General features: G+C 46.1%; 1 protein-coding gene across 2 annotated transcripts in view; it reads right to left on the reverse strand.

The window, feature by feature from the left end:
* Positions 1-469: 469 nt before the first annotated feature.
* The window catches only part of LOC109887566 (zinc finger protein 239-like), a 39,887-nt gene continuing 21,108 nt past the window's right edge, over positions 470-19,248 (reverse strand). Inside the window, exons 1-3 of one of the 2 annotated variants that reach the window (XM_031811117.1) lie at positions 16,452-17,067; positions 2,755-3,209; positions 470-1,048 (exon numbers count right to left, since the gene is read on the reverse strand). In XM_031811117.1, the coding sequence (XP_031666977.1) occupies positions 983-1,048; positions 2,755-3,209; positions 16,452-16,803 (873 nt within the window). In that variant the 5' untranslated portion in view covers positions 16,804-17,067 and the 3' untranslated portion in view covers positions 470-982. Of the gene's footprint in view, positions 3,210-16,451 lie in introns of those variants that run through there. The other variant, XM_031811115.1, reaches the window with a different exon arrangement.

Here is a 19,248-nt window from a genome sequence, read left to right on the forward strand (position 1 = left end):
CCCTAGATGTGTTATTGACTGTGACTATGGACCAGCATGGAACCCTAGAGATGTGTTATTGACTGTGACTATGGACCAGCATGGAACCCTAGATGTGTTATTGACTGTGAGTATGGACCAGCATGGAACCCTAGATGTGTTATTGACTGTGACTATGGACCAGCATGAAACCCTAGATGTGTTATTGACTGTGACTATGGACCAGCATGGAACCCTAGAGATGTGTTATTGACTGTGAGTATGGACCAGCATGGAACCCTAGATGTGTTATTGACTGTGACTATGGACCAGCATGGAACCCTAGAGATGTGTTATTGACTGTGAGTATGGACCAGCATGGAACCCTAGATGTGTTATTGACTGTGAGTATGGACCAGCATGGAACCCTAGATGTGTTATTGACTGTGAGTATCACATGAGTGTGGTGGCCAAGGTACACTATACTTTAAAAAAAATATGTGGACACACCTTCAAATGAGTGGATTTGTTTATTTCAGCCACACCCATTGTTGACAGGTGTATAAAAATCAAGCACACAGCCTTGCAATCTCCATAGACAAACATTGGCCTTACTGAAGAGCTCAGTGACATTCAATGTGGCACCGTCATAGGATGCCACCTTTCTAACAAGTCAGTTTGTCAAATTTCTGACCCGGTCAACCGTAAGTGCTGTTATTGTGAAGTGGAAACTTCTTGTAGCAACAATGGCTCAGCCACGAAGTAGTAGGGGAGTACTGAAGCACGTAGCGCGTAAAAATCCTCTGTCCTCGCTTGCAACACTCACTACCGAGTTCCAAACGGCCTCCGGGAAGCAACGTCAAGAAATGTTCGTCGGGAGCTTCATGAAATGGGTTTCCATGGATGAGTAGTCGCACACAAGCCTAAAATCACCATGTGCAATGCCAATGGTCGGCTGGAGTGGTGTAAAGCTCACCGCCATTAGACTCTGGATCAGTGGAAACACATTCTCTGGAGGGATGATTCACGCTTCACCATCTGGCAGTCCGACGGATGAGTCTGGGTTTGGTGGATGCCAGGAGAACGTTACCTGTCCCAATACATATAGTCAAAGTTTAGTGGTAGAGCAATAATGGTCTGGGGCTGTTTTTCATGGTTCGGGCTCCTTAGTTCCAGTGAAAGGAAATCTTAACGCCACTGCATACAATGACTTTCTAGATGATTCTGTGCTTCCATCTTTGTGGCAAGGTATTTGGAAGGCCCTTTCCTGTTTCAGCATGACAATGCTCCCATGCACAAAGCGAGGCCCATACAGAAATGGTTGGTTGAGATCGGTGTGGGAAAACTTGACTGGCCTGCACAGAGCCCTGACCTCAACCCCATCGAAACACCATTGGGATAAATTGAAAACGCCGACTGCGAGCCAGGCCCAATCGACCAACATCAGTGTCCGACCTCACTAATGTTCTCGTGGCTGAATGGAAGCAAGTCCCAGCAGCAATGTTCAAACATCTAGTGGAAAGCCTTCCCAGAAGAGTGGAGGAGGCTGTTATAGCAGCTATGTTCCAGCATCTAGTGGAAAGCCTTCCCAGAAGAGTGGAGGAGGCTGTTATAGCAGCAATGTTCCATCATCTAGTGGAAAGCCTTCCCAGAAGAGTGGAGGAGGCTGTTATAGCAGCTATGTTCCAACATCTAGTGGAAAGCCTTCCCAGAAGAGTGGAGGAGGCTGATATAGCAGCAATGTTCCAACATCTAGTGGAAAGCCTTCCCAGAAGAGTGGAGGCTGTTACGGCAGCAAAAGGGGGGGACCAACTCCATATTAATGCCCATGATTTTGGAATGAGATGTTTGACAACAGGTGTCCACATACTCTTGGTCATTGCGTTTACTTGATAGCTACCTACACAAATAGCTAGCTAGAACAAAGTGTTAATAAGATAAATTCATTAAAAAGATTAAAAGCAATACAAATAAGTGTAACTCTTTAGTTTTGTTATTATCACCTCTGATTAAGAGTTCTACATAATATTCAAAGCCCGTTTACTGCTAGAAACCTTACCAAGTGTTGATTCATATTGTGTATATATATATATATATATATATATATATATATATATATATATATATATAGATTTGGTTGACTTTGTTGAAGTGCATTTCATGTAATGCCCATGTAGATATGCCTTGTTTGACACAGTTTCCAGACACAGTTTCCTTTCGATAACCTAGGAAAACCATCCTTGCATCTACAATCATCTATCCACCAATGAAGCCAAACCTGTTTTAATAAAAGGTCAAAAGGCTACCCAGACATATCCATTGGGTTACCTCCCACCCAGCCTACCCAGACTTAGAGATATTTTTCATTGAACATGTCTCGGGATGAAGAAAAACAAGAGTAGGCTTATTTTGGTTTCATATAAAAACAATATGTCAGTCAGGTTTCAGATAAACAATATGATTTCAAAACACACACATTTCCAGTCAAAAACATAAGTCAGAACACAGCCTCTCTATTCTCTCATGGGATTTCAGGTCCTCTGACTGGGAAAATGTTTTTCCACAATGAGAGCAGTGGAAAGGCTTCTCTCCTGAATGTGTTCTTTCGTGTGATTTCAGGTGCTCCAACTGGCTAAAACGCTTTTCACATTGGGAGCAGTGGTAAGGCATCTCTCCTCTGTGTGTCCACTCGTGCGAATTCAGACTCCCTAACCAGGTAAAACTCTTTCCACATTGGGAGCAATGGTACGGCTTCTCTCCAGAGTGTATTCTGTTATGTATTTTCAGGTTCCCTACCTGGGTGAAACTCTTCTCACACTGAGAACATTGGTAAGGCTTTTCTCCTGTGTGTGTCCTCTCATGACTTTTTAGATCCCCTGATCGTGAAAATCTCTTTTCGCATTGGGAGCAGTGGTAAGGCTTTTCTCCTGTGTGTGTCCTTTCATGCTCTTTTAAGTGTCCTAACCGGGTAAAACTTTTTCCACACTGGGAACATTGGAATGGCTTTTCTCCAGAGTGTAGTTTTTCATGCCTTTTCAGGTTGACTAACACAGTAAAACTCTTTCCACACTGGGAACATTGGAAAGGCTTTTCTCCTGTGTGTGTCCTCTCATGCTGTTTTAGGTACCCTAACCAGGTAAAACTCTTTCCACAGTGGGAGCAGTGATGCTGTCTTGCTGGTTTGGGCGTCTCTGGGTCTGGTTCCCCTGAAGGACTCTTCCCGCTGTCAGAGTGAGAGTCTGGTCTCTCTCCTGCCAAAGACAAGGTATTTAGTTAAATATAGACCTGAATGAAACCTCCACATTATAAAACTCTTCCCATGAGGTTAAATCCAGACTAGATCCCTCAATAAAATACAGAGCATGTAGTTAAACAGAGACCTGAATGAACCCTCCACATGACAAAACTGTCTTCCTATTAGGTTTGATTTCCCAGAATTCCCAGGCTTTTCAGAAATCCTGGTTTGGAGGATTCCGGATTTCCTGCTTATTCGCTAAGGATTCTGGGCATCTTGGAAAATTGGGGAAAGTGACCAGATATTTATAATCCTACTGCCTTTGACGTTTAATCCAGACTAGATCCCTCAATAACCTGAAGGTCAGAACATTTGAGATAAGATTTTCAGATCATTTCCAATTTCCGGCATAATAAATATAGCTGCAAGCAGCAATGTAACAGGATACTTATAAGCAGGCTGAAAGAGACCGTTGCATGGAAGCATTAAACATCCTCCCTTGTGGACTCCTAACAATTCAAAACACTTCAATGGATCAAGTTTCAAGTTGATTATGAATACTTCTGCTACTACCATTACTGCTGCTACTACTAGTGCTACTACTGCTACTGCTACTACCATTACTGCTGCTACTACTAGTGCTACTACTGCTACTGCTACTACCATTACTGCTGCTACTACTAGTGCTACTACTGCTACTGCTACTACCATTACTGCTGCTACTACTAGTGCTACTACTGCTACTGCTACTACCATTACTGCTGCTACTACTAGTGCTACTACTGCTACTGCTACTACCATTACTGCTGCTACTACTACCACTTCTATCGCTACTGCTACTACCATTACTGCTGCTACTACTAGTGCTACTACTGCTACTGCTACTACCATTACTGCTGCTACTACTAGTGCTACTACTGCTACTGCTACTACCATTACTGCTGCTACTACTAGTGCTACTACTGCTACTGCTACTACCATTACTGCTGCTACTACTAGTGCTACTACTGCTACTGCTACTACCATTACTGCTGCTACTACTAGTGCTACTACTGCTACTGCTACTACCATTACTGCTGCTACTACTAGTGCTACTACTGCTACTGCTACTACCATTACTGCTGCTACTACTAGTGCTACTACTGCTACTGCTACTACTAGTGCTACTACTGCTACTGCTACTACCATTACTGCTGCTACTACTAGTGCTACTACTGCTACTGCTACTACCATTACTGCTGCTACTACTACCACTTCTATCGCTACTGCTACTACCATTACTGCTGCTACTACTAGTGCTACTACTGCTACTGCTACTACCATTACTGCTGCTACTACTAGTGCTACTACTGCTACTGCTACTACCATTACTGCTGCTACTACTAGTGCTACTACTGCTACTGCTACTACCATTACTGCTGCTACTACTAGTGCTACTACTGCTACTGCTACTACCATTACTGCTGCTACTACTAGTGCTACTACTGCTACTGCTACTACCATTACTGCTGCTACTACTACCACTTCTATCGCTACTGCTACTACCATTACTGCTGCTACTACTAGTGCTACTACTGCTACTGCTACTACCATTACTGCTGCTACTATTAGTGCTACTACTGCTACTGCTACTACCATTACTGCTGCTACTACTAGTGCTACTACTGCTACTGCTACTACCATTACTGCTGCTACTACTAGTGCTACTACTGCTACTGCTACTACCATTACTGCTGCTACTACTAGTGCTACTACTGCTACTGCTACTACCATTACTGCTGCTACTACTAGTGCTACTACTGCTACTGCTACTACCATTACTGCTGCTACTACTAGTGCTACTACTGCTACTGCTACTACCATTACTGCTGCTACTACTAGTGCTACTACTGCTACTGCTACTACCATTACTGCTGCTACTACTAGTGCTACTACTGCTACTGCTACTACCATTACTGCTGCTACTACTAGTGCTACTACTGCTACTGCTACTACCATTACTGCTGCTACTACTACCACTTCTATCGCTACTGCTACTACCATTACTGCTGCTACTACCATTACTGCTGCTACTAATACCACTTCTATCGCTACTGCTACTAACATTACTGCTGCTACTACTACCACTTCTATCGCTACTGCTACTACCATTACTGCTGCTACTACTACTACCACTTCTATCGCTACTGCTACTACCATTACTGCTGCTACTACTAGTGCTACTACTGCTACTGCTACTACCATTACTGCTGCTACTAATACCACTTCTATCGCTACTGCTACTACCATTACTGCTGCTACTACTACCACTTCTATCGCTACTGCTACTACCATTACTGCTGCTACTACTACCACTTCTATCGCTACTGCTACTACCATTACTGCTGCTACTACTACCACTTCTATCGCTACTGCTACTACCATTACTGCTGCTACTACTAGTGCTACTACTGCTACTGCTACTACCATTACTGCTGCTACTACTAGTGCTACTACTGCTACTGCTACTACCATTACTGCTGCTACTAATACCACTTCTATCGCTACTGCTACTACCATTACTGCTGCTACTACTACCACTTCTATCGCTACTGCTACTACCATTACTGCTGCTACTACTACCACTTCTATCGCTACTGCTACTACCATTACTGCTGCTACTACTACCACTTCTATCGCTACTGCTACTACCATTACTGCTGCTACTACTAGTGCTACTACTGCTACTGCTACTACCATTACTGCTGCTACTACTAGTGCTACTACTGCTACTGCTACTACCATTACTGCTGCTACTACTACCACTTCTATCGCTACTGCTACTACCATTACTGCTGCTACTACTAGTGCTACTACTGCCACTTCTATTGCTGCTGCTGCTACTACCATTATTGCTGCTATTACTGCCACCACTACTACTCAACTACTAGTGCTACTACTACTACCACAACTACTACTACTACTACTATTGCTGCTATTACTGCTACCACTACTACTACTACTCAACTACTAGTGCTACTACTACTACTACTACTCAACTACTAGTGCTACTACTACTACCACAAGTACTACTACTCAACTACTAGAGCTACTACTACAACTACTACTGCTACTACTCAACTACTAGTGCTACTACTGCTACTACCATTACTGCTGCTACTACTACTAATACTGCCACTTCTATTGCTACTGCTACTAACATCACTGCTGCTACTACTACTACTGCTGCTACCACAAACATTACTGCTGCTACTACCACAAACATTACTGCTGCCACTACTACTCCTACCACTACTACTATTACTGCTACTACCATTACTACTGCTACCACCACTACTACTGCAATCACTATTACCACTACCACCGCTACTACCACAACTACCACTACTACTGCTACCGCTACTACTACTACTTCCGCTACCACTGCTACCACTACTACTGCTTCCGCACTACCACTACTACTGCTTCCGCACTACCACTACTACTGCTTCCGCACTACCACTACTACTGCTTCCGCACTACCACTACTACTGCAGCTACTACTGCTAACACTACTACCGCTACCACAACTACCACAACTACCAATACCACAACTACTACTAACACTACTACCGCTACCACAACTATTGCAGCTACTACTACTACCACCACTACAGCTACTACTACCACTACTGCTGCTACTACTACTACTAACATCACTGCTGCTACTACCACAAACATTACTGCTGCCACTACTACTCCTACCACTACTACTATTACTGCTACTACCATTACTACTGCTACCACCACTACTACTGCAATCACTATTACCACCACCACCGCTACTACCACAACTACTGCTACTACTACTACTACCACTACTACTTCCGCTACCACTGCTACTGCTTCCGCACTACCACTACTACCACTACTACTGCTTCCGCACTACCACTACTACTACCACAACTACTGCTTCCACTACCACTGCTACTGCAGCTACTACTGCTAACACTACTACCGCTACCACAACTACCGCTACCACAACTACCGATACCACAACTACTACTAACACTACTACCGCTACCACAACTACTGCAGCTACTACTGCTACTACTACTACTGCTATCGCTACTGCTGCTATGACTAATACTACTACTGACACTTCTATTGTTACTGCTACTACCATTACTGCTGCTACTACTAGTGCTACTACTGCCACTTCTATTGCTACTGCTACTAACATTACTGCTGCTACTACTACTAATACTACTACTGCCACTTCTATTGCTACTGCTACTAACATTACTGCTGCTACTACTACTACTGCTGCTACCACTACTACGACCGCTACTACTGCTATCACTATTACCTCTACCACTATTACCACTACCACCGCTACTACTGCTTCCGCACTACCACTACTACTACCACTGCTAACACTAATACCGCTACCACAACTACTGCTAACACTACTGCCAACACTACTGCCGCTACCACAACTACTGCTAACACTACTACCGCTACCACTGCTAACAATACCACCGCTACCACAACTACTGCTTCCGCTACCAGACCTACTACTGCAGCTACGACTACTACTGCTACCACTGCAGCTACTACCGCTACCCCAACTACTGCTACCACTACTACCACAGCTACAACTACTACCGCTACCACAGCTACTACTACTGCAGCTACTACTACCACTACTACTACTACTACCACTACTACTGCAGCTACTACTACTACAGCTACCACAGCTACTACTACCACTACAGCTACGACTATTACTGCAGCTACTACTACTACTACCGTTACCCCAACTACTGCAGCTACGACTACTACCGCTACCACAGCTACTACTACCACTACTGCTACTACTACAGCTACCACTGCAGCTACGACTACTACTGCAGCTACTACTACTACCGCTACCCCAACTACTGCTACCACTACTACTGCAGCTACGACTACTACCGCTACCACAGCTACTACTACCACTACTACTACTGCAGTTACTGGTGTCCTGTCCAGGGGGTGTACTGGTACATCAAGCTGCCTCACTACAGAAACAGGAGATTGACTAGTGTCCTGTCCAGGGGGTGTACTGGTACATCAAGCTGCCTCACTACAGAAACAGGAGATTGACTAGTGTCCTGTCCAGGGGGTGTACTGGTACATCAAGCTGCCTCACTACAGAAACAGGAGATTGACTAGTGTCCTGTCCACCCCTCAATGAGTCTTTACTCAACATTCTACATGTCAACGAATCATCAACCCCTCAATGAGTCTTTACTCAACATTCTACATATCAACTAATCATCAACCCCTCAATGAGTCTCACGACCCCTCAGCTCACTGGTCACTAAAGCAGCACCCACCCATAGCACGCACTCCAGCAGGTATATTTTACTGGTCACCAAAGCAGCACCCACCCGTAGCACGCGCTCCAGCAGGTATATCTCACTGGTCACCAAAGCAGCACCCACCCGTAGCACGCGCTCCAGCAGGTATATCTCACTGGTCACCAAAGCAGCACCCACCCGTAGCACGCGCTCCAGCAGGTAGATTTCACTGGTCACCATAGCAGCACCCACCCGTAGTACGCGCTCCAGCAGGTATATCTCACTGGTCACCATAGCAGCACCCACCCGTAGCACGCGCTCCAGCAGGTATATCTCACTGGTCACCATAGCAGCACCCACCCATAGCATGCGCTCCAGCAGGTATATCTCACTGGTCACCATAGCAGCACCCACCCGTAGCACGCGCTCCAGCAGGTAGATTTCACTGGTCACCATAGCAGCACCCACCCGTAGCATGCGCTCCAGCAGGTAGATTTCACTGATCACCATAGCAGCACCCACCCGTAGCACGCGCTCCAGCAGGTAGATTTCACTGGTCACCATAGCAGCATACCACCCATAGCATGCACTCCAGCAGGTATATCTCACTGGTCACCATAGCAGCACCCACCCGTAGCACGCGCTCCAGCAGGTAGATTTCACTGGTCACCATAGCAGCACCCACCCATAGCATGCGCTCCAGCAGGTAGATTTCACTGGTCACCCCCAAAGCAGCACCCACCCGTAGCACGCGCTCCAGCAGGTATATCTCACTGGTCACCATAGCAGCACCCACCCATAGCATGCGCTCCAGCAGGTAGATTTCACTGGTCACCATAGCAGCACCCACCCATAGCATGCGCTCCAGCAGGTATATCTCACTGGTCACCATAGCAGCACCCACCCGTAGCACGCGCTCCAGCAGGTATATCTCACTGGTCACCATAGCAGCACCCACCCATAGCATGCGCTCCAGCAGGTATATCTCACTGGTCACCATAGCAGCACCCACCCGTAGCACGCACTCCAGCAGGTAGATTTCACTGGTCACCATAGCAGCACCCACCCGTAGCACGCGCTCCAGCAGGTATATCTCACTGGTCACCATAGCAGCACCCACCCGTAGCACGCACTCCAGCAGGTAGATTTCACTGGTCACCATAGCAGCACCCACCCGTAGCACGCGCTCCAGCAGGTATATCTCACTGGTCACCATAGCAGCACCCACCCGTAGCACGCGCTCCAGCAGGTAGATTTCACTGGTCATCCCCAAAGCAGCACCAACCCGTAGCACGCGCTCCAGCAGGTATATCTCACTGGTCACCATAGCAGCACCCACCCATAGCATGCGCTCCAGCAGGTATATCTCACTGGTCACCAAAGCCGCACCCACCCGTAGCACGCGCTCCAGCAGGTATATCTCACTGGTCACCATAGCAGCACCCACCCGTAGCACGCACTCCAGCAGGTAGATTTCACTGGTCACCATAGCAGCACCCACCCGTAGCACGCGCTCCAGCAGGTATATCTCACTGGTCACCATAGCAGCACCCACCCGTAGCACGCGCTCCAGCAGGTAGATTTCACTGGTCATCCCCAAAGCAGCACCAACCCGTAGCACGCGCTCCAGCAGGTATATCTCACTGGTCACCATAGCAGCACCCACCCATAGCATGCGCTCCAGCAGGTATATCTCACTGGTCACCAAAGCCGCACCCACCCGTAGCACGCGCTCCAGCAGGTATATCTCACTGGTCACCATAGCAGCACCCACCCGTAGCACGCACTCCAGCAGGTAGATTTCACTGGTCACCATAGCAGCACCCACCCGTAGCACGCGCTCCAGCAGGTATATCTCACTGGTCACCATAGCAGCACCCACCCGTAGCACGCGCTCCAGCAGGTAGATTTCACTGGTCATCCCCAAAGCAGCACCAACCCGTAGCACGCGCTCCAGCAGGTATATCTCACTGGTCACCATAGCAGCACCCACCCATAGCATGCGCTCCAGCAGGTATATCTCACTGGTCACCATAGCAGCACCCACCCGTAGCACGCGCTCCAGCAGGTAGATTTCACTGGTCACCATAGCAGCACCCACCCGTAGCATGCGCTCCAGCAGGTAGATTTCACTGGTCACCATAGCAGCACCCACCCGTAGCACGCGCTCCAGCAGGTAGATTTCACTGGTCACCATAGCAGCATACCACCCATAGCATGCACTCCAGCAGGTATATCTCACTGGTCACCATAGCAGCACCCACCCGTAGCACGCGCTCCAGCAGGTAGATTTCACTGGTCACCATAGCAGCACCCACCCATAGCATGCGCTCCAGCAGGTAGATTTCACTGGTCACCCCCAAAGCAGCACCCACCCGTAGCACGCGCTCCAGCAGGTATATCTCACTGGTCACCATAGCAGCACCCACCCATAGCATGCGCTCCAGCAGGTAGATTTCACTGGTCACCATAGCAGCACCCACCCATAGCATGCGCTCCAGCAGGTAGATTTCACTGGTCACCATAGCAGCACCCACCCATAGCATGCGCTCCAGCAGGTATATCTCACTGGTCACCATAGCAGCACCCACCCATAGCATGCGCTCCAGCAGGTATATCTCACTGGTCACCATAGCAGCACCCACCCGTAGCACACGCTCCAGCAGGTATATCTCACTGGTCACCATAGCAGCACCCACCCATAGCATGCGCTCCAGCAGGTATATCTCACTGGTCACCATAGCAGCACCCACCCGTAGCACGCACTCCAGCAGGTAGATTTCACTGGTCACCATAGCAGCACCCACCCGTAGCACGCGCTCCAGCAGGTATATCTCACTGGTCACCATAGCAGCACCCACCCGTAGCATGCGCTCCAGCAGGTATATCTCACTGGTCACCATAGCAGCACCCACCCATAGCATGCGCTCCAGCAGGTAGATTTCACTGGTCACCATAGCAGCACCCACCCATAGCATGTGCTCCAGCAGGTCGTCCCCAAAGCCAGTTCCTCTTTTTGCCACCTTTCCTTCCAGTTCTCTGCTGCCAATGACTGGAACGAACTGCAAAAATCACTGAAGCTGGAGACTCATATCTCCCTCACTAGCTTTAAGCACCAGCTGTCAGAGCAGCTCACAGATCACTGCACCTGTACATAGCCCATCTGTAAATAGCCCATCCAACTACCTCATCCCCATACTGTTATTTATTTGATTTATTTTGCTCCTTTGCACCCCAGTATCTCTACTTGCACACTCATCTTCTGCACATCTATCACTCCAGTGTTTAATCGCTATATTGTAATTATTTCGCCACTATGACCTATTTATTGCCTTACCTCCCTTATCCTAACTCATTTGCACTCACTGTATATAGACTTTTTCTACTGTATTATTGACTGTATGTTTGTTTATTCCATGTGTAACTCTGTGTTGTTGTTTGTGTCACACTGCTTTGCTTTATCTTGGCCAGGTCGCAGTTGTAAATGAGAATTTGTTCTCAACTAGTCTACCTGGTTAAATAAAGATGGGGGGAAAAATGTGTTCTGTGTGTTCTATGTGTTCTATGTGTAGTGTGTTCTGTGTGTTCTATGTGTAGTGTGTTCTATGTGTTCTATGTGTAGTGTGTTCTATGTGTTCTATGTGTAGTGTGTTCTGTGTGTTCTATGTGTAGTGTGTTCTGTGTGTTCTATGTGTAGTGTGTTCTATGTGTAGTGTGTTCTATGTGTTCTATGTGTAGTGTGTTCTGTGTGTTCTGTGTGTTCTATGTGTTCTGTGTGTTCTGTGTGTTCTGTGTGTTCTATGTGTTCTATATACCTGGTTAAATATATATATAAAAAAAAATTAAAAATTAAACAGCCTTTATTATTACCACCAACTGTCTGATTCAGGACATTTGGTTGGAATGTTGCCTTTCAGTTTCTTTTCAAATGATGAAGAGGAAAGAAGAGGAAAGAATCAAGATGAGGAAGGATCATTTTGATCTGGATAAAAACATGTTTTTTAAATAATATGTATATAATATAAAGCCTCAGGTTCTTTAATTTACACAATAATGCAGGTCAATTTGTGAATGATCATGAATAGCACAAGGGCTGTTGTTAGTGTGTTATTCACCATAATCAACTACCATAAACAACTACCTCTTTCCCAACTGTATTTCATTTTTATTTATTTATTTATTTTGCTCCTTTGCACCCCATTATTTTTTATTTCTACTTTGCACATTCTTCCATTGCAAAACTACCATTCCAGTATTTTACTTGCTATATTGTATTTACTTTGCCATCATGGCCTTTTTTGCCTTTACCTCCCTTCTCACCTCATTTGCTCACATTGTATATAGACTTGTTTATACTGCATTATTGACTGTATGTTTGTTTTTACTCCATGTGTAACTCTGTGTCGTTTTATCTGTCGAACTGCTTTGCTTTATCTTGGCCAGGTCGCAATTGTAAATGAGAACTTGTTCTCAACTTGCCTACCTGGTTAAATAAAGGTAAATAAATAAATAAATAATCCACAGGTTTGAGTGCCTTACTGCATTTATAAAACATGTTTAAAAAGGTTTACCTACATGTTTTCATTAAAAACATGATTTTAATGAGTAGCAGAGATTTGGTATGTTTTACTAAATTTCTCAGAAACACTTGAACTAGGCAAAGTCATTGTTTTGTATAACAAACGTACAACTGTCTCATAAACATTCATACCATTTATAGGTTTGTGCGGTCCAGATCACAATATTGATTTCAGTACGAGAAGTCTGGACTTTACATTCCCCCCCCCCCGTGCCAGAGCCAATTGTAACAGTCGCTGTGGGGGTCAAAAGTAACACCGAAAATGTTTAACTAAATAAATGTACTTAACTTCAAAACCATTCATGTTTATGAATTATCATAGACATATGTAATGCTTTTGCTAGAAATGTACATAACCAATATTTACAGTAGCAGCCCTGTTTTTGCCATTCAGTTCCTCTCAAAACATCACGGTGCCCAAATCTGTTCAGAACTTGTCTGGCTTCTACATGACCCCAAGGCTGGTTAGAGGCTGCTACAGGACCCCAAGGCTGGTTAGAGGCTGCTACAGGACCCCAAGGCTGGTTAGAGGCTGCTACAGGACCCCAAGGCTGGTTAGAGGCTGCTACAGGACCCCAAGGCTGGTTAGAGGCTGCTACAGGACCCCAAGGCTGGTTAGAGGCTTCTACAGGACCCCAAGGCTGGTTAGAGGCTGCTACAGGACCCCAGGGCTGGTTAGAGGCTGCTACAGGACCCCAAGGCTGGTTAGAGGCTGCTACAGGACCCCAAGGCTGGTTAGAGGCTGCTACATGACCCCAAGGCTGGTTAGAGGCTGCTACAGGACCCCAAGGCTGGTTAGAGGCTGCTACAGGACCCCAAGGCTGGTTAGAGGCTGCTACAGGACCCCAAGGCTGGTTAGAGGCTGCTACAGGACCCCAAGGCTGGTTAGAGGCTGCTACAGGACCCCAAGGCTGGTTAGAGGCTTCTACAGGACCCCAAGGCTGGTTAGAGGCTGCTACAGGACCCCAAGGCTGGTTAGAGGCTGCTACAGGACCCCAAGGCTGGTTAGAGGCTTCTACAGGACCCCAAGGCTGGTTAGAGGCTTCTACAGGACCCCAAGGCTGGTTAGAGGCTTCTACAGGACCCCAAGGCTGGTTAGAGGCTTCTACAGGACCCCAAGGCTGGTTAGAGGCTGCTACAGGACCCCAAGGCTGGTTAGAGGCTGCTACATGACCCCAAGGCTGGTTAGAGGCTGCTACAGGACCCCAAGGCTGGTTAGAGTGAGTCTGGCTGCTACAGGACCCCAAGGCTGGTTAGAGTGAGTCTGGCTGCTACAGGACCCCAAGGCTGGTTAGAGTGAGTCTGGCTTCTACAGGACCCCAAGGCTGGTTAGAGTGAGTCTGGCTGCTACATGACCCCAAGGCTGGTTAGAGTGAGTCTGGCTGCTACAGGACCCCAAGGCTGGTTAGAGTGAGTCTGGCTGCTACAGGACCCCAAGGCTGGTTAGAGTGAGTCTGGCTTCTACAGGACCCCAAGGCTGGTTAGAGTGAGTCTGGCTTCTACAGGACCCCAAGGCTGGTTAGAGTGAGTCTGGCTGCTACAGGACCCCAAGGCTGGTTAGAGTGAGTCTGGCTGCTACAGGACCCCAAGGCTGGTTAGAGTGAGTCTGGCTTCTACAGGACCCCAAGGCTGGTTAGAGTGAGTCTGGCTTCTACAGGACCCCAAGGCTGGTTAGAGTGAGTCTGGCTGCTACAGGACCCCAAGGCTGGTTAGGAGTGAGTCTGGCTTCTACAGGACCCCAAGGCTGGTTAGAGTGAGTATATGATCGTTTAACTTGTCTGGCTGCTACATGACCCCAAGGCTGGTTAGAGTGAGTATATGATAGTTTAACTTGTCTGGCTGCTACATGACCCCAAGGCTGGTTAGAGTGAGTATATGATAGTTTAACTTGTCTGGCTGCTACAGGACCCCAAGGCTGGTTAGAGTGAGTATATGATCGTTTAACTTGTCTGGCTGCTACAAGACCCCAAGGCTGGTTAGAGTGAGTATATGATCGTTTAACTTGTTTGGCTGCTACATGACCCCAAGGCTGGTTAGAGTGAGTATATGATCGTTTAACTTGTCTGGCTGCTACAGGACCCCAAGGCTGGTTAGAGTGAGTATATGATCGTTTAACTTGTCTGGCTGCTACATGACCCCAAGGCTGGTTAGAGTGAGTATATGATCGTTTAACTTGTCTGGCTGCTACAGGACCCCAAGGCTGGTTAGAGTTAGTATATGATAGTTTAACTTGTCTGGCTTCTACAGGACCCCAAGGCTGGTTAGAGTGAGTATATGATCGTTTAACTTGTCTGGCTGCTACATGACCCCAAGGCTGGTTAGAGTGAGTATATGATCGTTTAACTTGTCTGGCTGCTACAGGACCCCAAGGCTGGTTAGAGTGAGTATATGATCGTTTAACTTGTCTGGCTGCTACATGACCCCAAGGCTGGTTAGAGTGAGTATATGATAGTTTAACTTGTTTGTCTTCTACAGGACCCCAAGGCTGGTTAGAGTGAGTATATGATTGTTTAACTTGTCTGGCTGCTACATGACCCCAAGGCTAGTTAAAGTTAGTTAAAGATCGTTCATGTATAATTTATACTATCCTAAAGTTAAAATCACTAGTTGTTTTCATAATTTGGCTGCTTGATTTAGGGCAATGTTAACACTGCGTTGGGGGCAATTGTAACAAGTTGTTAACCAACCCGGCTGTCATGACAACACCTCGTGTGCCTAGCAAGACAACAATAGTGGAACATGTCAATCATGTTTATGTAACAGTATAACTTTAGTCCGTCCCCACCCGGGCGCGAACCAGGGGCCCTCTGCACACAACAACAACAGTCACCCACGAAGCATCGTTACCCATCGATCCACAAAAGCCACGGACCTTGCAGAGCAAGGGGTACCACTACTTCAAGGTCTCAGCGCAAGTGACGTCACCGATTGAAACGCTATTTAGCGCGCACCACCACTAACAAGCTAGCCATTTCCCATCCGTTACATTTAGTCAATGTAGGGAAGCAAAATGCAGACTTTCATTAGTCACTGTAGAAAGATTTATACAAATGCCCTCTGTTGGAAACCATATAGTTGACTAGAACTATGGGGTTGTCCTGTCTAGCCGATTTTTTTTTTTTACAGGAATGGGGGACGGATTGTTGATATTGATTTTATGAATTGTGTATGTGTAGGTAATATAATGGGAAGACTTTTAATCCATTAACGTTTGGTTGGTTGACCCCACTCTTTGTACCTTGAACAATTCCTACAATACAAAACAACATAGTCAAGTGTAGAATACTCTTTTAAAAAACAGACATTAGTTCAACAACTACAGAATTTGTGGCCCTATTTGTAAGATGGTACTTACTGGTGTTAATCAGATTTCCAGTCTTCTCTAATTCTCCCTCTTCCTCATCCAATGTGACAGCAATCTCCCCTTCTTCCTTAACTCCAAACACTTCTTCCACTGTGACCGTCAACTCCCCCTCCTCCTCTTTCACGCCAAACACTGCAGCCTGCTGCTCCTCCTTCACTCCGAAAGCTTCTTCCTCTTCTTTCACGGTAACGTCTTTCTCTTCTTGTTTAACTGTAACAGCCTCATCCTCTACTTCTTGTTTAACTGTGACAGCCTCCTCTCCCTCCTCCTCTTTCACCAGAGCTTCTTTCTCCGTCCAGCAGACCACCTCTTCTTTATCAGGAGAGTAGCTTAGTGAACTCATGGTCGGGATGTTAGTTAGCTAACGTTAGCTGGTTAGCATTAATGATTAGCCAAGTGCTACTTCTGATTTAACCAGTCAGCTAGCTGACTACTAGCAGCGTAAAATGAAATTAAATGCGGCAACCAGCTATACGACAGACTTGTGTTTCAAACACAAATACACCGACAGTGGCTCAAGAAATATAGTGTTTCAGCTGTTAGCTAGCAAGCTGCCGAGGTGGATGACTAGCTGTTGTTGTTGAAGACGCGTCCTGTCCACTAGATTATACGTCACGATGGTAGCTTCACCTGAAATACACACATCGCCATCTGCTGCCTGGAGTGGATAACGCAGTTGAGAGAATAAAAAAAAAGGTTAATTTTTTTGTTTATTTTTATGAAATAGTAATATTATATTGCGACATACAAAGAGAAGTACGGTGGCGTACGCCGCCACTCCAATATTTTTTTTTTTTTTTTTTTATGTATTCTATTTTTAGACCTTTACACAGCCTGAGACCAAGGTCTCTTTTACAGCTGGGCCCTGCTTATACATGTTTACACAGCCTGAGACCAAGGTCTCTTTTACAGCTGGGCCCTGCTTATACATGTTTACACAGCCTGAGACCAAGGTCTCTTTTACAGCTGGGCCCTGCTTATACATGTTTACACAGCCTGAGACCAAGGTCTCTTTTACAGCTGGGCCCTGCTTATACATGTTTACACAGCCTGAGACCAAGGTCTCTTTTACAGCTGGGCCCTGCTTATACATGTTTACACAGCCTGAGACCAAGGTCTCTTTTACAGCTGGGCCCTGCTTATACATGTTTACACAGCCTGAGACCAAGGTCTCTTTTACAGCTGGGCCCTGCTTATACATGTTTACACAGCCTGAGACCAAGGTCTCTTTTACAGCTGGGCCCTGCTTATACATGTTTACACAGCCTGAGACCAAGGTCTCTTTTACAGCTGGGCCCTGCTTATACATGTTTACACAGCCTGAGACCAAGGTCTCTTTTACAGCTGGGCCCTGCTTATACATGTTTACACAGCCTGAGACCAAGGTCTCTTTTACAGCTGGGCCCTGCTTATACATGTTTACACAGCCTGAGACCAAGGTCTCTTTTACAGCTGGGCCCTGCTTATACATGTTTACACAGCCTGAGACCAAGGTCTCTTTACAGCTGGGCCCTGCTTATACATGTTTACACAGCCTGAGACCAAGGTCTCTTTTACAGCTGGGCCCTGCTTATACATGTTTACACAGCCTGAGACCAAGGTCTCTTTTACAGCTGGGCCCTGCTTATACATGTTTACACAGCCTGAGACCAAGGTCTCTTTTACAGCTGGGCCCTGCTTATACATGTTTACACAGCCTGAGACCAAGGTCTCTTTTACAGCTGGGCCCTGCTTATACATGTTTACACAGCCTGAGACCAAGGTCTCTTTTACAGCTGGGCCCTGCTTATACATGTTTACACAGCCTGAGACCAAGGTCTCTTTTACAGCTGGGCCCTGCTTATACATGTTTACACAGCCTGAGACCAAGGTCTCTTTTACAGCTGGGCCCTGCTTATACATGTTTACACAGCCTGAGACCAAGGTCTCTTTTACAGCTGGGCCCTGCTTATACATGTTTACACAGCCTGAGACCAAGGTCTCTTTACAGCTGGGCCCTGCTTATACATGTTTACACATATAGTTTAGGTACAAGGTTTATGAAACTACACAAGACAAACAAAACGATCACAGACAACACACAACAAATAAAAAATACAGCAACAGATTTCATTTACACGCAGGTTATTCTACTAACAGGTTATTCTACTAACAGGTTATTCCCCTAACAGGTTATTCTACTAACAGGTTATTCCCCTAACAGGTTATTCTACTAACAGGTTATTCTACTAACAGGTTATTCCACTAACAGGTTATTCCCCTAACAGGTTATTCTACTAACAGGTTATTCTACTAACAGGTTATTCTACTAACAGGTTATTCCCCTAACAGGTTATTCTACTAACAGGTTATTCCCCTAACAGGTTATTCCCCTAACAGGTTATTCTACTAACAGGTTATTCTACTAACAGGTTATTCCCCTAACAGGTTATTCTACTAACAGGTTATTCTACTAACAGGTTATTCCCCTAACAGGTTATTCCCCTAACAGGTTATTCTACTAACAGGTTATTCTACTAACAGGTTATTCTCCTAACAGGTTATTCCCCTAACAGGTTATTCCACTAACAGGTTATTCCCCTAACAGGTTATTCCCCTAACAGGTTATTCCCCTAACAGGTTATTCTACTAACAGGTTATTCTACTAACAGGTTATTCCCCTAACAGGTTATTCTACTAACAGGTTATTCTACTAACAGGTTATTCCCCTAACAGGTTATTCTACTAACAGGTTATTCTACTAACAGGTTATTCCCCTAACAGGTTATTCTACTAACAGGTTATTCCA

The sequence above is a fragment of the Oncorhynchus kisutch genome, unplaced genomic scaffold (assembly GCF_002021735.2).
Source record: "Oncorhynchus kisutch isolate 150728-3 unplaced genomic scaffold, Okis_V2 Okis01b-Okis20b_hom, whole genome shotgun sequence".
Taxonomy (NCBI): Eukaryota; Metazoa; Chordata; class Actinopteri; order Salmoniformes; family Salmonidae; genus Oncorhynchus; species Oncorhynchus kisutch.